Here is a 21,916-nt window from a genome sequence, read left to right on the forward strand (position 1 = left end):
GGGAGCCCGCACTTCGTTTTTTTGACATTTTTAGAAAAAAATTTGCTGGGTGCGCGAATCTCGACGCTTTAAAAAATAATTGCTTTTTTGGCCCTGAGGGTCCTTGTGGGACTCCCTAAACAGGCCTAGGGGGTCAGGGTGTTTCTACCCTGCCCCCTTTTCTTGTTTTTCACGTTTGTTTTCTGTTTTCTTGTGACTCGGTTCTACTGAGTCACAAGATGGTTGCCAACACCTCCTGGTTTGGAGTGCTAACAGCCAATTAGAATAGAGCTCGTGGTCGGGAGGGTCCGCGGATCCACCGAGCCTCTAGATTTTGAAACTTTTATTTTTTTGATTCTCTCAGCAACTAATGAACGGATTAACACCATAAAAAAAAGGTCTCTTTCTGAACCAAGGGTTACCTTTTTGCCAAATTTGGTGTAATTCCCGTTCAGCAGTTCGAGTTGTAGCCATGTCAAAAGTTTCCTATGGGAAATCGATTTTCCAACCATCTTTTCTTTAATTTCTCAGGAAGTACTGAACGGATTTACACCATTTAACAAAAAGGTCTCTTTCTGAACCAAGGGCTACCTTTTTGCCTAATTTGGTGTAATTCTGTTCAGCAGTTCGAGCTGTGGTTGAGTCTAAAGTTTCCTATGGAAAATAACATTGAGAAAACGCGTTTTGGGACCCCCCCCTTTTTTTCTCAACCCCCGTTTGGCGAATCACCCGAAACTTTCAAGACAGGAGCTGACTGGAGCTGATCACTAGTTTGAAAATGTTGTGAAGATTCGTCAACCGGCTTCAAAGTTATTGGAAAACAAAAAAAGCTTTTCCTATGAAAACTAGGTCCTAACTATAACTATAACTACCTACTGGCGACCGCAAGTAGGTGATATACATATATATATATATATATATATATATATATATATATATATATATATATATATATATATATATATATATATATATATATATATATATATATATATATATATATATATATATATATGCAAAACTCTGGCTGGTACTCAAGTTTGGGTGGAAAGCAGCTCCTGTAAAGAGCACTCTCAACGCCAGGTACACTCTAGATATGCTCACCTAAAATGTCTGTTTTTAAATAAAAGTTTTTAAGCATATTGTTAGCTATGTTTGCATCGCATATAACTGTCTTGAACGCCTCCCAGAGCACAGAGGGTGAGTTGACCAATCTAGTGTTCAGCTCAAAGTATTCTTGGATAGCCGCATGAATCTCTTCCTAAAGACAGCGTCTCGAAGGGCTCCATGTGGCTGTCACCACGAGAATGCATGGGGGCTCACCAAGGACCTGATGAAAGCCCAGTGATGTTGTAACGTGTTAAGAAAGGCAGAATCATATTAACTGTTTAATGGAAAAGGAGGAGGTATCATAACAACTACTGTTAACCCCATTCTCTTTTTGCAGCTTTTAACCTTGTATAAGATAGGATTCAACCTTAGTAAAATTATATTAATCATCTTACTCATAATACAAATTTACACTTATTCATGACCCTTTACATTGCATTATACACTTGCTTTCAGGGTAAGCCCGACTAGTACCAGTTACATCTTGCAAAGAAGTACTCATATGATGTAGCACGGCGCCTAATTTGGGTGAGGGGTACAAAAATGTTTTTTTAAATGTTTTTAACAGTACTAAGTCAGAAGTGTATAAGTAACTCTTGTTAGTTAACTTGAGAACAGTGTTAGTAATTGTATTTAGGCCGAATCCTATATTATCCAAGGTTAAAAACTGCAGAAGTAGAATAGGGTGAACGGTAGTGAATATAAGAAGACAAAAGAGAACATTGGGGTATGGATAGAGATGGTAGAAAGACTCTCGGATCCCTCAGAAATAGGCTTGTCATAGCTGTCTGATCCAGCCCCTCTTTGGGTACACTGGAGTATGGTGAACGAGAAACATCATAAATCTATGACACAATGGGATCTCATAGGCTAACGCAAGGTAGAGCAAACACAAGGAGATAATGGACGGAGTGCTGAAACTTTTCAAACACTCACCCCAGTCACAGATCTGGGCTGAATCCATCATCATTCCTTACCTCACTTTGCCACCCCAGTTCAGGCACAGCTAAATGCAAATCAATCTTGACCCTGTACCTCATGGGAACAGTCCAGCCCGAACTGCCAAGCCATGTAACAAGGTAGCTGACTGCTGCTGTAGCGCTTCGCGCGCTTTTGCTGTAACTCGCATTTTTATAAACCCTGTTTAATATTTGCGTTAATTTCTGTTGTTAACCCCTGTTTTTAATTTCCTCTTACTTGCACGGTAATCGGCTCCTGCACCGCCGTTTGGGCGGGTCTGGTCCTGGGGTGGGTGCCCTGTTCTGGTCGCCATCTTGGAGTGGGGTGAGTGGGTTGTGGCGCTTCTATCTGCCTGCGCTTTAGTGCGCATGAGCCAGCGAGGGAACACCTACTTAAGGCGAGTCCCTTGGATACCTCCCCCTGACAAGGTAGCTGACTGCTGCTGTAGCGCTTCGCACGCTTTTGCTGTAACTCGCATTTTTAAAAACCCTGTTTAATATTTGCGTTAATTTCTGTTGTTAACCCCTGTTTTTAATTTCCTCTTACTTGCACGGTAATCGGCTCCTGCACCGCCGTTTGGGCGGGTCTGGTCCTGGGGTGGGTGCCCTGTTCTGGTCGCCATCTTGGAGTCGGGTGAGTGGGTTGAGGCGCTTCTATCTGCCTGCGCTTTAATGCGCATGAGCCAGCGAGGGAACACCTACTTAAAGCTCCTCCCCCAGCGCAGCGGGATCGCGCAGCGGGCATGTCCTCGCGTGGCCGGAGTCGTGCCAGAGTCCTGCCCGTCTACGCCCGTCCGCGCCAGGACGCGCAGGACAGGGCTGGGGCCTGGTCTTTTCGCCAGTGGATGCTGCAAAGTACATAATGTTGTGCTACCCCAGGGATATATTGCTGGCCATTGGCCACCGTATTAGAACCTGTGACGCTCCGCGGGTCAATCCACTGTGTGGACCTCACTCATGTGTTTGCGGGATATTGGAACTTCCCGCTCCATCTACACTTGTGAGTAATGTCTCTGCCGCAAAAACAGACTGCGTAAGCCCTCATTTCATCATGTGGAACCTTAATGTCAGGTCGATGGTCAAACATCATCAAGACATTTCTGACCTGATAGGCAAGGAGACGCCGGATGCTTTTTTCCTGACGGAGACTTGGCTTCAAGACTCTGATACGGCCATTATCAACTTGGCCTTCCCGCCTGAGTACTCGGTGTATACCCTTAACCGAGCCTCTAGAGGCGGGGGAAAAGCTCTCGCAGTTAAGTCGTGCTACCCGTGTGTGTGGCAAGGGCAAAAAATTACAGGCTGTGAAAGTGCGTCATTTGAGATCACCATCACGCCCAATTTTGCTCTCTCGGGTATTTTGATATATCGCCCCGCGGGTAGCGATGTGGCCTTTAGTAAGGCCCTCCCTGATGCTATTAGCACCTTGGCAACAGGTTGCTCTAATTTCTCCATCATCGGTGATCTAAATCTTCATTACGACAACTTATCCATGCCAACGGTCCTCAGCTCACTCGCTGATCTTGAAGCTCTCCAGCTGGTTCAGCTGGTGTTGCAGCCTACCCATGTAGGGGGTCACATCCTAGATCCGTTTTTTACTAATCTAGAGAAAGTCAGCATTTCTACCCCATCTCCGCTGGCCTGGACCGATCATTATTTGGTATGCATCCAGTGCCCCTTGCTGGAGCGTCAACTTAAACCCATAGTGTGCTCTATCCCTAGACGGCGATGGAATAAACTGAAACTGGATGACTTTTTCCATCTTTTGTCAACCGATCCGCTGGGTCCAATTGAAACCGTGGAAGGGGGCTATGATTGTTTTTGTGAGTGGGTCACCCGGGCCCTTGACTCCCTAATCCCGATTGTTTCGTGTAAATGTGGGTCAAGGGATCCGAGTCCGTGGTACGACGATTCTTTACGGGCGCTTAAAAACACTTGCAGGCGCGCCGAGCGGGAATGGCGCAAAACCTATAACAGTGACAAAAAAGTTTTGTATTTGGCCACTGTTAAACATTACCACCGTGCAGTTTGCAGAACCCACGCGGCTTTTTACGCCCTGCAATTCCGTACCAGCACTAACCCCTCCAAAACTATTTTTAAAGCCCTAAAAGATCTTATTGCCAAAAAGGTGAACTCTACCCATCAGAGCTCCACCGCACATTGTGAAACCTTGGCGGCTTTTTTCTTGGAAAAAGTTCATGCTATTTACAGAGCCTTCCCCTCGGCGGCACCTCCTCAAGGTAGACCTCTTGAGCCTCTCACTCTGGAGGTTTTACAATCCTTTCCTATTCTCACTTCGGAAACCTTTAGTAAAATGGCCCAGCAGGTCAAGTCAGGGTCTCCGGCTGATCCTTTACGGCCAGCTTTGTTTAAAGATCTAGCATCCCATGGCCTCTCACCGGTTTGCTCTTTGATCAACATCTCATTAGCATCCGGCGTGGTCCCGCTGAAGTGGAAACAGGCAATGGTCATGCCCATTCTTAAAAAACCATCGCTGGACGCCGGCAAGCCTGCGAACTATCGTCCAATCTCTCTGCTCCCGTGGCCTGCCAAAGTGGCGGAGATGCATGTCAACGCCGTCCTCTCGGACCATCTTCTCCAAGCAAACATCTTGGACAGTACGCAAAATGGGTTTAGGGCTGGACACAGCACGGAAACTGCTCTACTGTATATGGTGGAGCACTTACGCTCCATGCTGGATGCGGGTCAAACGGCGGAGCTTGTGCTACTAGATCTGAGCGCTGCCTTTGGCATCGTATCCCACCCCATGCTTCTGCTCCGTCTGGAGGAAGCTGGTGTCACGGGAACTGCTCTCCAGTGGATCCGTTCCTTTCTTGCCAACCGCTCCTTCTGCGTGGCCGTACCGCCCCACCAGTCCAAATTCCATCCTCTGGATCTGGGGGTCCCACAGGGCTCCTCGCTGAGTCCCACGCTTTTTAATCTGTACGTGAGACCGCTGGCTGAGGTGGTCAGGCAATGGGGCATGACCATGGTGTCATATGCCGATGACACCCAGCTAGCGGTCACGATCAGCGGGGATGCGGATGTGGATGCCCCCAGATTCCAGAAAGGACTATGGGCGGTCGCCAGCTGGATGACGTCCAACTGTCTCCAGCTGAACGCCAGCAAAACGGAGGTGATGGTTTTTGGCAAACAAACGGAACTCTGGGGAGACAGGTGGTGGCCGGCGGACCTGGGACCTACGCCAACCCCGGTCGTCGAGCTAAAAATTCTTGGGGTCTGGCTCGATCCAACGCTTTCTTTTGTCTGTCACACCAAACGCACGGCGGCCCGCTGTTTTGGTATTCTACGCGGACTGCGGCCCATACTCAATTTTTTTGACGCCACCACCAGGCAACTTGTGGTTCAAGCAACTGTGATCTCAAGGCTTGACTATGCCAGTTCCTTGTTAGCAGGCCTTAATCAATCGGAGATCACCCGCTTACAGCGTGTTCAGAACGCTGCAGCGAGAGCCTTGGTGGGGCTTCCCAGATTTTGCCCTACTGCTAATACCTTGCGTACGCTGCATTGGCTTCCGATTGCGCAAAGGATCCAGTTTAAGGTCCTTTGTTTAGCCTATAAAATCCTCAAGGGATCCCCTGCAATGATCCTTGCCAATCTTCTGTCCCGCTATGTTCCGACCCGGGCTTTAAGATCGTCGGACTTAGAACTTGCAGTTGTCCCCCGCTTCCAGCGCTGCAGGGCAGGCGGCCGTTCATTTCAAGTTAGTGCCGCAACGTTGTGGAACTCTCTGCCCCCTGCGATGCGTGCCCTTAGGGATTTGCTTTCTTTCCGTCGTGCTTTAAAAACTTTCCTGTTTCCCTGAATTTTCCCTCCTCTGTTCTGATCAGTTATGTTGTGTTGCTACCTTGTCGGGCGCCAGGACGCTCCTTTGCTGGAGCATCTGTGCGCCTTATAAATAAACCTAACATAACATAACATGTTTTCCCTGGACCAGAAACAAGCATCCAGGGACTGCTTTCGGGCTAACAGCCCTCATCAGCCAGGCTAGCTTGAATCCAGTGGCAAAGTGAGCAAGAGATTCACGTCTGGGCATACCCTGCCAACTTAGGGCGAACAAAGCAAACACAAGGAGGTGATGGACGGAGTTGTGAAACCTTTCAAACACTCACCCCCAGTAGAGAGATCTGGGTTGAATTCATCATCATTCTTTAGCTCACTTTACCACCCCAGTTCAGATACAGCTAAATGCAAATCAGCCTTGATCCTGTGCCTCATGGGAACAGTCCAGCCCGAACTGCCAAGCCATGTCTTCCCTGGACCGGAAACTAGCATTCCGGGACCGGTTTCGGGCTAACAGCCCTCATCAGCCAGGCTAGCTTAAATCCAGTGGCAAAGTGAGCAAGGGGCCCATGTCTGGGTGTACCCTGACAACTTAGGGCGAACAAAGCCATCACAAGGAGATGATGGGTGGAGTGCTGAAACTTTTCAAACACTCACCCCCAGTCACAGATCTGGATTGAATTCATCATTATTCTTTAGCTGACTTTGCTCACTTTGCCACCCCAGTTCAGATGCAGCTAAATGCAAATCAGCCTTGACCCTGTGCCTCATTGGGACAGCCCAACCCGAACTGCCAAGCCATGTCTTTCCTGGACCGGTATGGTGGACGGTAAACATCATAAATCTATGACACAATGGGATCTCATAGGCTAACGCCAGGTGGAACCAGCATGGTACTGGGTTGAGGTAAGAGCAGGAAAGTAACAAGAGGTTGATGAGGGCTCACATTAAGGGACAAGATACTAACAATAGAAGACAGATGTCGAGGAATTGGATAATGTTATTGAACAATCACATACCGGCATTTCTTCTGTATTCAAGTCAAAAGTATGGAAACTGGGGAATGAAGAGGTAAATGAACCTATGCTTGAAATGGAAGCCCCTCAAAGCTCAAGAGCCCTGGGGGAAGGACTGCCCGGAGGAAATAACTAACTACGACTGGAAAATAGCTGGCAAGCAGGTCCGGCAGTGTCGCCCAGCAATAGGTTCAAGCAGATACACTTTCATTATGTGCACAGAACCTACCTAACACATGCTATGATATCTAGAATATATCAGGCTACCCCTGCGATGTGTGAAAGGTTCGTACTTCCCGCAGAGGACTTTCTTCATATGACGCAGACCTGCCCCAAAATAGCAGACTTTTGGGAGAAAGTGATGTTGATACTATCCTGGGTGGTTAGAGTGGCGCCAGAGGATTTGATTCGGATGTGCCTCCTGGGGATGTAATCTCGGTGTAAATATTTGAAAATGCAGGTGCAAATGTTAGCCCTGGGTGTGGTGTTGGCACAGAGATGGGTTGCGATACACTGGATGTTGCTCCGAGGCCAGGGAAGGCAGATTGGAAACGCAATCTCCTTAAGTGGGCTTTAGCAGATGAACAACATGTTCAACACTCCAGGAGGGACGGTAAATTGAACGAAGTCCTGGCATTCTTGGGTGACATGGTAACATAATGGGCCTACCAGTAGATGGTACATGGTGAGAGCTGGTGGCCCAGTTCCCTAACCCGCACTGCCCGGGGATCAGGAGGCCACGCGCTATGGACTGAATGTGCTCCTGTGTTTATCCTTGTTCTTGCAGAGATGTATTTAATCTACCATTGCTGAAAATGTGCAAAAGTGTAAACCGTTTTAGTTTAAACTGAACAAAAAAAATAATTAAATGGTACCCTTTGATATGTGTACTGTTCTAGGATAATGACCTCCTTGTGAAAGAAATATACGTAGTCTTTTTCCAAAATGTCATGAAAAATTACAAATAAAGTATTTTAATATAAGCAGCTCTATAGGTAGGGCGGTCACATTGATGTTGACTTTATAATATGATCTTTCCTCATTACATGTAGTTCACCCAAACCAGCCAGTAGTTGCAGAGGATTGGCCAAGGGCCCTTTCCATATGTCTATGTGTATGTCTGTGTTGTGTGCTGTATGCTGTGTGTTCTGCAGGTTGTGTTAGTGATGAAATAGATCTTGGCGAACAACTCAAGTTGTTTATTGCGAGTCCTAAAAGGACCCAGGAATTGTGGTCCGCAGACTATGGCAAAGAAATATCTGGAAAAACACAGAAAAAGGGAAAAGTCTGAATTTGGGAACAAGGGAATAAAAATGAATATTAAAACAAAACAATAAAACTCCCTGAAAATGGGTTCGCTAAAAATACACAAGAAGCTAGTTTAGATTTATGAGAGATTATGAATGCTGGTTAGTGCCATGATGCATGGCCTGGTGGAAAATCTATTTAACTTATTTTGTCAGCTATTGAAAGTAAGATTAAGATTAACAACTGGCATTATTTTCCACCATAATGAACAGCTCCACCTTAACCACTCCCTTCAGCCGCACTGGAATTTTGAAGGCATCACAACGTATTATACTAATTTAGGGCTACAAAAAAAGGTCACAAAAATAAAAAGATTTACGCTTCTATATTTTTCTTTTTCTACAGCAACATTTTGATATGAAAGTTGCAATGTGCTGGGCAAAGCATGCTTATTACAAATATAATAAAACTATAATCATAAAGGAAAATGAAAAAGTATCAATTTTCTTACCTGCGAATTGTGCGCATTTTTATTGTATATTAGTGGTAAAATACTGCCTTGCTGATGCGACTTTGAATTTAATAAGAAACCATGTTTGTCTTGGGAATCCAGAAGAGGAAGGGGTTTAACACTGGAATTGAATTTCTGAAATTAAAGAATAGAAGCAAAAAACAGTGGTGTGTAACTTCACAATGTCACGTTTTGAGGTAACGAACTCTAAGACATGTACATATCAATAAATGAAGCACCCCAATAATATTAGTGGAGGAGTGGTCCTCAGTCTTGGTGTCTTACGACAACGGCTCAGAGTAGCAATGCTTAAATGTAGTTACAACAAACTATTGAAGAATTGGTGCACAATCCTTTACGAACTACACAAAGCGGGCCCTTCACCTCCCATTGGCAACGGTGGGTGTCAGCTTCTCCCAATGTTAAAAAACTTTGCATTTTAAGGCACTGAACCTCACCGATTGCACACAAATGTGGCGAATCAGTAGCTGAACTCTTGCACGAGGTCACAGATGAGAGGTTTGTTTTACTATGTCGCAGGATCCAATGGATATATTTTATAACACATGACCCCTTTTCTGAGACACGTAATGGTGTCCATTAATTCTTTTATTTGGTCCCTTTGCATACAATTATATCACGGTTATCACAATGGCCTAGGCAATGTCCTGCCTGATGCTACCTACGGGTTACTGCGGACCTTCCACTGCCACCATCACCTCCCTCCTTCACCTTGTTCCATCACCCATTCCCAGCCCCCTCCCCATTACTACGGAACTTACATCTATAATAGGGCAATTCGAATTCGAAAGATGTGCATTGTTGGCTGTATGTCCTCAAAGCGTGTCAAGTAGCTGGGTGCAGTGTCCGAGTGTTTAGGGTGGGACAGAAGTAGCGGCCAGAAAACCAGGGATGTGTAAATTGCACACCAACTGGAGGGTGGTTGTAATTTACCACGCAACATGTAAAATAGAAGGGAGTCACAAACAAGGGTAACCCAGCATGCCAAAGTAGAATCTGGGCATGACTACTAAAATATACAACAGCTTTCTTTATGGACTCAATTAGAAAAATCGTTTTTCGGCCACTAATGTATGATGTGTCAATAAATGTATGACTTCTGCATACATTTATTGTGCGAGTGTGGAGATGTCACCCACACCATAACCTAAATATTTTTTTCTGAATGATTCCATATCTATTATGTACTAACAGACAGCAGTAGGGGAGTCAAAAAAGACCTGCCTATTGAATAATAATTAGGCAGGTCCTAATTTGTGACCCGCTGTTCAAGATGTTGATGTAGGGATGGTGGTCTCATGGTACACCAGATTACAACCCCTGTATTTGCTTTCCTAACTTGTAAACATTCTTTTAAACCAGCCGTTTTCCCGAACAAGGTGCTGTTTTCCAAACAACATGTTTCCCATTTGAGAAAACATTCGGGGGAGCAGACAGCTGTCCCCTGGACCACTGCAGCTCCCCCCAATGCCCTCGGATAGGATTCCCATATTTTGAAACAGTTACTGTCCAACTTTAGAGGTCACAACAATTAGAAATATATGCCTAGAAACAACAATAAAAAAACATTACTTAGGTTCAAGGTGGTCAATGACTAGCCTTGGTGCAGATGAATGACAAGACCAGTCTGAGATATCTGGCCACCCTCAAGGCAAATACACTGTATGGGATGATTTGTCCAGGTATGCATCACTTTTGGGTACGAGTCAGTGCACATAGGCTTGTTCCTCATTTTCAATACATACACAATTGAATGATTGACTCTCTTTCTTTTTAGCTACATATGTATCTAGTCCTTAACAAATAAAAGAAAAAGCTGCTTAATAAGAATCACATTTGTGTCTCATCGGTACTTGGTTGGCACCTTGATTAGTTCCCAGGGGGTGCACACTTATTTATTGTTTATTTTCATGCATTTATTACTTACATTTTTCAGTCCCCCCTCCAGATCCTTGGTTACGGCTGAGGGTAAGCTTTTCGCTAACAACCCCCCACATATTACCAGAGCAAGCTCGGCAAATTTTTCTTTAGTAACTATAATTTTTTTCATATAGGTTTATGATCTAGAGCTCCTATGTGGAAGTGCTACAGGCTTTCTTCCTTGATGGTGCCTGTCTGTGGAGTAGAAATGTTGCTGACACAACATTTTTTTTATGTATAACAAAATTGGAGAAAGCTAGCATTTTTTTCCCATGCTATAAACTGCATGGGTGGATTCTTAGATTTAGTCTAAGGATTGGCAGTTGAAAGTTGTTTGTTTCTATGGTCACTTCACCAAATTTTGCCCATACTGCTAATACACCACTTGAACACTGTGCCAGCATTTCATTGAAATTGTGTGGCACTACTGAAATATCCTGTATAGGTAAAAACACAATGTATACAGATAGTGAATGATTTGTTTTGAAAGAAAAATTACAGCAAATTAATAGGACAAGGTGATTAGATCATTAATATGAAACATCCCTTGATTGAAGCAATCTCAAATGTTTGTAAAAGTTATATAAAGTACAAATAATCTTGTGCAATAAAACTGGTGCTCAGACTATGCTCCACCTTGAGAGTCATTAGTTCCATAGACACTGAGGGACCTATTCACATGGGTATTAAGTGTGTAATGAAGAACTCCTGGGGTCATATTATCAAGAACAGCTATAACATTATCGCCGCAAGGGGCTTGATAATATGCCCTAGAGAATTCCAATAGAAGCCCAGGTTCTGGTGTGAAGGAACACAAACCTATTGGAATTCTCTAGGGCATACTATCAAGCCCCTTATCACTGCTTTAGCTGAAGTTTCCTGTAGCTAAAGCGCTCTTGATAATATGTCCCCTGGACTGCTAATTTATGTACTTTTAAATGCCTTAGGGAATTGGATCATTAGCTTCTAAATTGGGATAAATGGGAAAAATCGCGGAATAGTTATATACAAGCAGTACAAAGAGAAAGGTCTGTGCCATTTTTTCACTTTTACTAATTGAGAGCTGGATGTTTCGGCTGATTCACGAAGATGTGTAAGAGAACGGAAAAGAATACACCAAAGGGTATATTCACAGGAACGTGTGATAACTACCGCAAGAATAGAGTAACACAACTTTCAACATCGCAGCCTATCATGGGAAAATAACCCTTTGTCAACGTGGAATTCAGAATGCGGCAGTATCAGGCGATAGACACCAGATAACGTCAAATCTCTGCGTGGAAATCAACGCCATGCCGCAAAAATGCGATACGCGAATGCTAAAAACATGCGATGAGGCCAACCGCAGTACAAAAAACAGCAAAAACGAGCCATAGGCCTGCAAATCCCACACGTCTGGGGGGACAATGCACCATAAAAACCACAGAAACAACACACCAGAAACAGACCAAAGCACGTAGCAACATGGACACACCCTGACCCAGTGCAGAGGCCAACTCGAACCCCATAACCCCCACAGACCACCAGCAAAGAACAACGGGGAAGGCCAAGGAAAAGAGGGAGCGGAAGAAGGTGTGAAAAACGCAGGAAAACGAGACCACGTCATTGAGGTAACAGAAGACTACTAGCAACTGACCCACAAGCAGACCACTTAGAATGCAGTTGGAGTGGCAAGGAGGGCAATCGAGGAGTCCAATAGGTGCCGGCATGACGTGACAACCTAAAACAGGCACAAACCCTCTGCCAACAGGAAGGCAGCAACGGCGACAGTAGGTGGCAGTCCAGCGCCACATGAGGAGCTGGAGGAAACCCAGGCCACAGTCATCAGTGTGGAGACGGTGCAAGAAGTAGGGAGTACGGACACAGCTCGAGAGGACCTCACATAACATCAACAGGATGTGCAACGAACAGGGACTGGGTCAACGGGGAAGATGGGCACAATGGCACACATGCACAACGAGGTGTAGCACACTGAACACTGACAATTACCCAGGATCATGTCACAGATCCCCTTGGCACACTGCAGCACACACATATAGCACGAACAGCAAACCCACATTGACGACAACCTGGTACAATGCGCATAGCCGACAGTGCAGTACAGAGGACACAACTGGCTCCGCACATGCACAGAAACATGCCTACTACGTCTGACAGAGCCGGTAACTGTGAAATGGAAATGTACGCGTACGACCTCACATTCGTCATGTAGTTCAAATGTACACTGTCCCGCAGAAGAATACAGAACCTCCCAAACAGTCACAATGTACATTGCCATACAGTCTGCATGCAGACCAGCACAATGCGCCGAACATACATGTCAACACAATGTCAACATGCATCTCCCCTTCACATTGCAGTGGGGCACACAACACCTTCAGCAGAGCACAGAATACAACACATCTGTGATGCTGGAGAGGACCACCACACCGCCGCCACCGCCGCCCTACAACAGCCGATGGATATCCCACGCAACCCCCTACCAGGACCCGGCAAGCCAAGCTACTCAGAGGAGAACACTGAGCCTGCAACAGGCCACACAGCAGGAAGCACTGCAAGCACAGCTGGCTCACAACACTTCACCCACCCACACATGGCACCCCAATGCCAGGTGACAGCATGCCAAAAGGAGGTGGCCCAACAGATGTAGGTGGGGGCCAAACCCATGGAATGCAAACTAAGACACATACGTAGGTGTCTATCACCCTTCAGGGACCACCCACACCCAACTAAGGAGAGACCAACACTGCCATAGAGACACATGCAGATGCCAATTCACAGTGCAGAACCACACCAAGTGGCGCTCAAATTGCAGCCACACACCCATGTTGGCTCTGCGAACGACGGCCCTGGCCACTCCCCTTATGAACTGAGTGGGTGACGACAAAGCTACATGTCCAAGCTCCAACCCGCTGCCTTCGGGAACATGTCTGCACCTGATGTGGAGAAGTGTGGCTCAATGGTTAGAGCGGCAGACCCTGATGCAGAGGTATAGCCCGGGACCAGGGTTCAATTCCCCGCCTCAGCGGGTCTTGGGCTAAAAAAAAATTCCACAGACCTGATAAATTTCGCCTCTGTGCCTATTCCTATCATGGAGTCCCACTCTGCAACTCTGGGCAATAGCTTGCTTAATCTCCACAACGGCCCCCACAACGCTAAGGATGCCTGGCCTCCACCTTGGGGGTGCCCAGGAGTGGACGCCTCACAGGGACTGCCAGGATGGGTTTTCACAGCGGTATTCGTACAAGCGCCTTGAGACCCTTGCGGGTGAGTAGTGCACAATACAAGTATCAATTTACATTTATGTACACATCACAATGTAATGTCGTAGGGCCCAGGGCCCTCAAGCATATAAGACCACACGTACACAAGCATATATCATGTTAAACTGGCTACGGGCACACGTGCCTGGCCCCTTTATTGGCAGGGCACATGTACGGTGACGCCTGTGAGGGATGTGTGTGGGGTAAGTGTAAGCCATTCTGCACGGAATATCTTGTGCTGGCAACCACTTGAACAGTGGACACCAGTGCAACGGAAACAGAAAACACATGCATAACAGAGTCAACTGCTGAGCAACATGGAGTGAGCCGGAGAAAGTCCAGAGGACAGCCAACATGCAAACAGAAGTGTCCGTGAGTTGCAGTGCACTGGGGTTGGGACACTAGAGATGAGCACACTCATGTACAGAAAAAGTCTTGGATTGTGTCCCTTCGGTATTTTCCTGATGCAGATGCAGTGGGGTGTGTTAAACCTGCATCATCTTCCCGATCAACGTCTCAGGGCCCCCACATTGTTTGAGGTGACATAGCTGCACAACCGCTCCACAGCACAATACTCAATCAGCAACGGATAATGGCCTGCAGTGCACTGAGTCACTGGCACCTGGAGTGCTGAACAGGGTATCAGGCCGATGAAGGCCTCCACGACATGTCTGAGCAACTCCGTAAGTCTGTCAGGACCACCGTTTCGACTCTGGCAGATGGCTGTTGGAGGTGGTCCTTGCGGTGGTGGCATGTGCCTCCTGCTGTGATATTGCCGGTCAAGACTCGCTTTGGAGTGTGAGCACTGGTGGGACGCAGTTGGGCCCGGAGGCTGCTTACAGCTTAGGGTCACAGAGAAATGGCGTTGCTAACCCCAAGCCCAACACTTCAGGGTCCATCCAATATCTCAGAAGAAGGGGTCCTGGGCAAAGTGTTAGTGGCTACGGATGCACTGTGGCTGGCACAGGCACCCAGCCACGGGCGGTGACTTGGGGTGCAGTCAGATGGGCCATGAGCGGGTCCTCATCAATGTCCAAGGTGTATGTTGCGGAGGGTTGCGGGGACAGTGGAAGGTGTCCTCCAGGGCATGATGCGGAAGGTTTGATTTTACCCGAAAGCAGCAAATAGTGGGGTAGAAAGCGCAAGCCTTGTTTTCACCACCAATTCAATATCAGCCACATGAGGATGAAAACTAGCCCCTAGTCCATAGACTCAGACGCCACCAATGTAAGACCAGTGAGTGTACATGAATGTCAGGGAACAGACTTAGTGGCACCAGTGCTGAGAGGAAATGCAGTCCGCGATGATGCCTGTCACTGATATGAACTCTGCCATTGCTAAATCAAGACTCATTGACCTACTGGACCGCAGTGTAGGCCGGAGGCAGCGGTCAGCACGGGCCATTCACTGAGTGTCGCTGACATAGGTTGGTGGCCCCATCAGCCTGTGTAGTTCAGGTTCAGTGGCACCACACGCTCGGTCACCTCCATGACTGTGACCTGGCTTTCGTCCGGACTGAGCCTCATCTTCCTCTTACTCCTCTCCGTGCGACCACTGATGTGGACTCTGCCATTCTTGATTCACGATTAGGTGCTGGGATGTGAGACCTACTGGTCCGCCGGGTAGTCCTGGTCCCTCACCCACGTGTCGCTGTCTGGCATTGAACAGTGTTAGTGGCACCACGTGTCGCCGGCTGGCGTTGAACAGGGTTAGTGGCACCACATGTCGCATGATGCCCATATGGAACTATGCCTCACTGATCGGGGAGTCTGGTGCTGTGGCGGCTGGCCCGAATCAGGACCCAGGACACAGTTTTACATATGAGACCTACTGGGCCGAAGAGGACGCCGGTGCAATATGTGAATGAGAAAGGAGTAATGTGGGCTAGCGTCGGGGGCCAGCGATGGTCTGAGAGGCTGGAAGGGTCGCGGGCCTCAGGCTTGAAGCTTACACAGGCATGTGGTGGGTCCTCCTTGACCCACGCCGGTGTCAGCAGGTGATCAGTGTGGCCTGGCTGCACAGGGGGGAGTCTGACAGGTTCGTGGACCAGCAGACCGGGGTACGGCAGGCGCACAGGATCGCAGGCAACTCGTGCTTTTTATTTACACCCCTACACTGGCCTGGCATACGCCGGGCCATCCCACTCTGCTCACACTTACGGGGGCGTAACAGGCAACATTTATGCAAGGTCCCTCACTGGATGGGGTAACTTGGGCCTAGATGTATCAAGCATTTTGCGATTCGTTAAGGCCGAAATTCGCAGAATTTCGGCCTTTACGAATCGCAAACGGACATTTTGCATCTTTTGGGATGTATGTGAAATTAGCAAACTAAGGAATTGCAAAAAATTGCGATTCCTTATTTTGCTTAAGCATTTAAGGAATCGCAATTTTGCGATTCCTTAAATGACATGTATGAAGCTTTTTTAATTTGCAAATTCAGGTTAAGGAATCGCAAATTAACACCAACTTGAGGTTCGTGTTAATTTGAGAAATCCTTTCAAAAACCAAAATTTGGCAATTTTGAGGGTGGCATGTGACACACATTCATGCCCATAGGGCATGTATGTGGCCATATGCACACACATGTAAGTTTCAGGGGTGCAGCAGGGTGTCCATGAGACACCCCTGCACCCTTGCAATAATTCTCAAATTGCGATTCGGTAAAAATCGCTATTAAGAAATCGCAAATAGGAATGATGATACATCTAGGCCATAGTTGCATCCACTGTCCACTACACTCCATACACCAGAGGTGTATGTCGCCGTGGATATGGGTGTGTTCTACATACTGTGGTCTGTCCAGCACATCTCCGCCACTCTTGTCATTGTGTACTTTCCTAATTATGGTTCTACTGCATCCTTCACACAAGCCTGGTTGCCACCTCTCCCCACATTCGGCTACTGTGTGGCTGAGGTACCATGCCGTTGATGGCTTATGTTCATGGCCTGCCCAGGCTGCCATTGTAAGTTGTTCTGTCGTCTGGTGGGTGGGCATGTTGTTGTGCTTGTTGGTTGTGATTTTGTGACGTGTGCATTGCCAGAGTTGTGAATTGCATGGTTGTGGAGTAGTAGTGAGTGGGGTGTTAATTTGGAACTTGCCAAGGGGCTGTGCATTTCCCTTATTGCCATCCTGGGAATGCTGGTTGCTGATGGACTGTCGGAGGATGGAGGAATCATGCAACCTGGCTGTGTTTATTGGAGGCGACATTGGTGAAGGTCCCACGGTGTTCTGATGTTGCCTGCACATTGATGTTTGACGTGTGCTTCCTGTTGCGGTGATTGTGTGCAGTGTCACCCGGGAGCACAGGTAGAACATGTGTGCTGTGGATTGCCCCAAACGTGTGCGTGCATCCGGCTATGGCGTATGATCCTTGTTTGGTCTCCAGCGGATCCTGCGCATTGTGTTGGACGTATGGGAACTGGGGTGCCAGGGTGATGGGGATGTCCAGGACAGGTGTGGGGGACTTGGATCTGGCTGTCTGTGAGCCTCCTCCTGTTCTGGTGGGTGTTGGTTGAGGTGTGCCAGGGGCCGACTGGTGCAGCACAGCCAGCAGCTTGGTGTGGGGTAGGATGTTGGTTGTCCGCTGTGTTGGTGCCGGAGGACTGTTAGGCAATGATGGTCAGGATGCGTAGGATGGTTGTCCCTTTCAGCCTGTAGTGGACAATGACATTGTCAGATGTTGGGTCCGTGAGGCAGGTGCGTTTCATGAGGGGCCGCTGTCTTTGTCTGCGCTGCCTCTGTGGTGGTCCGGGGGGTGTTCTGGGTGGGGGTTGGGGTTCTGGGGTTGTGGCGCTGGGTGTTGTGGCACTCTTGGGTGTCCGGGCTGCATGATGAGTGGCTCCATGGCTTCTGTTGCCCTTCCGATGACGCCCTGGTCTGGGCTCCCTTTTGTGGTGCAGGCTGACGTCCGACTTTACAAGAGGTCAGATAAGGTGTTAATTTCCTGCTGCTAACGTGCCTTATCACCAGTTTTGCGTTCTTATCGACGATATGGCTGGTCGTTGTGAATGTTGAGGTGTCGTGTTGTTGCGGCTTTCTGCACCGGAACGCCTACTCTGCATCTCATTAGCGATAGTTGCAGGGGTCTTCTGTGGTGATGTTTTTTGTGGCTGCTATCGTGGGTAAAATGGTGCTGTGGGCTGTTAACACCAGCTTGTGAATGGGGAGGTAAATTTAACACTACTTTGGCTGCTGTTAATTCGGCGATAGCTCCTTGTGAATATGCCCCTTTTAGTACTACTTCCCAATCTCATAAAGGCTTTTTACGAATAGACACATAAGCATTTATTACATTCATTGTAAAAAGAAAAAAAACACTTTTGATGTTATTATTACATTGCACTGGTTAAGATATTTTACATCGCAGCCCTATTACATGAGCATCAGTTTCTCTTCTGGCATGGGGTAAAAAGTGCAAATGATAAGTAACGTGGTGGGTGGGAAGATTGTTGAAAGGTTGACTGCCCAGCAGTTCAGGGGGATTGTTGCAGTACTTTAGGGACGAACATTTCCTAATATGTATTAAAGATCTTTCTTGTTCAGTTCAGAGCCTTGTGGATGTGCTTGGCGAGGTGGGACTTTTTTGCGTGTTTTATTGCAATATAACATCCTTCCTATGTACACTGGAGATGCTCTAGTCCATTTCTGATACAGACTACTGTTTGTGATCCAGATCAAACTTCGCCTTGTCACTAAAGTCAGATCAATATTGTATTGTACATTTTAATTATAGAATTAAAAAGGGGCTTTTGTTTTTTTGAGTAAGGGGGGCTGAAAACAGAGCAGAAAAAGACAATGGGAGGACCATTCTTTCTAGTATGATGTGTGGGTGTACCTGATTGCGGAAATTGACTAGAAGGAATAAAGGATAATCAGGCCAGTTTTGTAAATGTGCAGTTAGAGATCCATTTTCAATGTTAAGAGTGAATACACGGTCCATGGTGGAATGAGTAACTTTACAAAGCGTGCAAATTAGATGTATGCTTTTACCATGCAGGTGTCTTTACTATGCATGTCTTTATCATGGTAAACAACGTTTATGACAAAACTTTTTTCCCGCATGGAATCACAACATGGTCGTTAAAAAGACTAGGCCTGGACGCAGTTTGTGTAACAGCACTACACATAGCTTCACAAAGCATACTTCGAACTTCACGTAGTACATGTAGCCTGCATAGTGTAGCTGATGACACTCTGAACTTGTCTACACTGTGAGAAAATTGCAAATAGCATCCTACACAGTGCCAGTTAAGATTAAATAAGTATCTCTATCTTTATATGCTAAAGTGCATATAGTACTTTCACAAAAGTGAAACTGAAAAATTAGCAAGCAGTGAGAGAGGTGATGATTTTGGGATCCTCCCTAACCTAGGGGGAGTACCAAACAGATGCCTTGAAAACAAAAAAGCACATCTTATTGAACGATTTGGTGGTGGTCCCATCCTCTTAGGACCACCCCAAGCACAGTTATTTGCAAAAAAACATTCCCAACCAAAGGCCCTGCAAAGCATTAGGGGATGAGGTTAGCAGTGGGCAGTGAATATTATATAGTATCCAATATCAAAATAATTCTACAAAGAGCTGCAGTTCAACTGGTGGTTACTAGATGTCCCTCAAGAGTCAAATGCAAATGCTTGATGAAAGGGTTTCAATGGTTTTGCATTTGACTCATGAGGGACATCTAGTAACGACTAGGTGAACTGCAGCTCTTTGTAGAATTATTTTGATATTGGATACTTTAATAATATTCATGATATTGGATACTTTAATAATATTCACTGCCCACTGCTAATATCGTCCCATAATGCTTTGCATGGCCTTTGGTTGGGATTGTTTTTTTGCCAATAACTGTGCTTGGGATGGGACCACCACTGAAGTTCAACAAAATGTTCTTTTTGTTTATGCTCTTTGTGTTCAAGGCATCTGCTTGGTCCTCCCCTAGGTTAGGGGGCACCCCGAAATCATCAGCTCTCTCATTGCCTAATGTTTTCATTGTAAAAGTTCACTTTTGTGAATTTGTTATATGCTTTTACGCATGTAAAATTGCTTTTTCAAAGCATCTGAGGATGTTGTTGATTTACTTGCTACGTTATGTGTTTAAGCACAGATTTGGTACTGTGCTATGTGCAATTTGTGAAGTGCGAATTAATACAAACTTTGCATGCTCTGTTAGCGTAGCATAGTATGCGTTGTGATTCCGCACACCAAAATCCAACACCTTCGCTACTGTCCGCACAGACTGGAGTAGGAATAGTAAATTATACTATTCCAACATCCAGCGCTCCCCCTTCGCAAGTCGTTGTTCTGACTTGCGGAGTAATTGTATGCGGAATCACAACACAGTCGTTGTAACGACCGCGTTGTGATTCAATGCGGGAATAAAACTGCAGGACAAAGACATACATTCCTTTATCACACATGCTAAGTACATGCAAAATAAATAGAAAACGTTTTTATTTTTAACAATTCTTTTCTGGGGGTGTTGCATTTTCCATACTTGTAAAGCTAGGCATCCAGTTCCCAGTCCTGAGGAGACACTTAACGCAGATAGGATCGAAAAGCATAGGCAATTACCCCCAAGGATATATAATGGGCTTTGTATCTCGGGATTAGGAAAACTGACTACATTTATGATCATGAACAAACCTGCATTGTTCTTCCTGAATTGCACCCCCACCAGCCCACCTTGGTGGCATATTATCAAAAACGGCGTTAAAAATTATTGCTGCTTAGCGGCAGAAAACTGCAGCTAAAACAGCGATAATGGCCTTGATAATATGCCCTTGAGAATACCAATAGAAGTCCATGTTTTGGTGTGAACATGGGCTTCTACTGGAATTCTCCAAGGCATATTATCAAGCCCATTATCGCCGCTTTGGCGGCAGTTTTCTGACTTTTGATAATATGCCCCATGGTTGTTTATATCTCAAAGCAGAACTGGTCTCCTTGGATCAAACCAATTTCCACAGCTACCCACAGCAAAAAACTGTTTGTTTTTCAATTGAAAAATGTGATGTGTCTATGGTGCATTTGGCGCCCATTTGGTGTCGCGTCACTTGGCATACCCACACAAGTGAGGCACTGTTTGTCTCGGGAGACTTGGGGGAACTCTGGGTGGAAGGATATTTGTGGCTACCTGCAGATTCCCTGACTTTTCCTCACGGAAATGCAAAAAAATGTGGTTTTAGGCAAAGTTTGATTTTTGCATGGAATTCTATCTAAAAAGAAACCTGTTGAAAGCCACACAAGTCACCTCACCCTGGACTTCCCTCGGTGTCTAGTTTTAAAAAATTAGCTGTTTTGGTATGTTTTGCTAGGTGCTGGCTGTGCTGGGGCCCAAAATCCACAGCTAGACACCTTGTTAAAAATCAGGCATTCTGCTGGGTGAAATATGATGACTCCTAGGTCACGTTTTGGGGGGCTGCTTTTGTCACAGGCGCAAGGCCCAGGCCCAGCCACACAATTGAGGTGCAATACAGAATAGTAGAATATTTGTTATTACCAATTGAATATTTCTAAGTTTTTGCCTTTCAAATGTATGCAAGTGTGTAACACAGAAGACATTTTATATAATGCCCTCTGAAACATATGCCAGTATGGGGTGCTCATAAATTCAGATATGTACAAAACAACCACTAGTCCTAAACTCAGTGTCTGGTGTACATTTCAGAAATACAGAGTTTTTCTTCGTACCCTTTTGCCATTCTTTATAATTTACCACAATAAATGCTGCATAGTTGGTACACAATGAAAAACCATTGTTAAGAGCAGCTTGGTTGTTGCCTCCGAGTACCCTGGGGTTTTGAAGAACCTACAAGCTATATATTTCCCTGCAACCAGAGGAGTTCAGGAGAAGTAACAGTATATTGCTCTCAAATATCTGCTACTGTTAAAAGAAGTTACAGATGAAAACGTAGAGACAAATGGCTGTTTTTGTCAACTCAATTGCACTACTTTTTCAATCCAACTGCTACTTTTTATAAGAAAACTTAGAAAGATCTACACAAATGACCACCCTGGCTGAATTTGGATGTTTGCCTAGTATTCAGAAATGAATAGCTTTCTGGGATCCACCATGGCTTA

The 21,916-nt window shown here is 46.1% G+C and overlaps 1 protein-coding gene across 1 annotated transcript in view; it reads right to left on the reverse strand.

Moving 5' to 3' along the window:
• Window positions 1–21,916, reverse strand: part of DYRK4 (dual specificity tyrosine phosphorylation regulated kinase 4) — a 798,647-nt gene that overhangs the window by 721,952 nt on the left and 54,779 nt on the right. Inside the window, exon 2 of the mRNA XM_086939068.1 lies at window positions 8,628–8,762. Within this exon, the coding sequence (XP_086795194.1) occupies window positions 8,628–8,762 (135 nt within the window). The remainder of the gene's footprint in view (window positions 1–8,627; window positions 8,763–21,916) is intronic.

The sequence above is a fragment of the Lissotriton vulgaris genome, chromosome 1_1 (genome assembly GCF_964263255.1).
Source record: "Lissotriton vulgaris chromosome 1_1, aLisVul1.2, whole genome shotgun sequence".
Lineage (NCBI taxonomy): Eukaryota > Metazoa > Chordata > Amphibia > Caudata > Salamandridae > Lissotriton > Lissotriton vulgaris.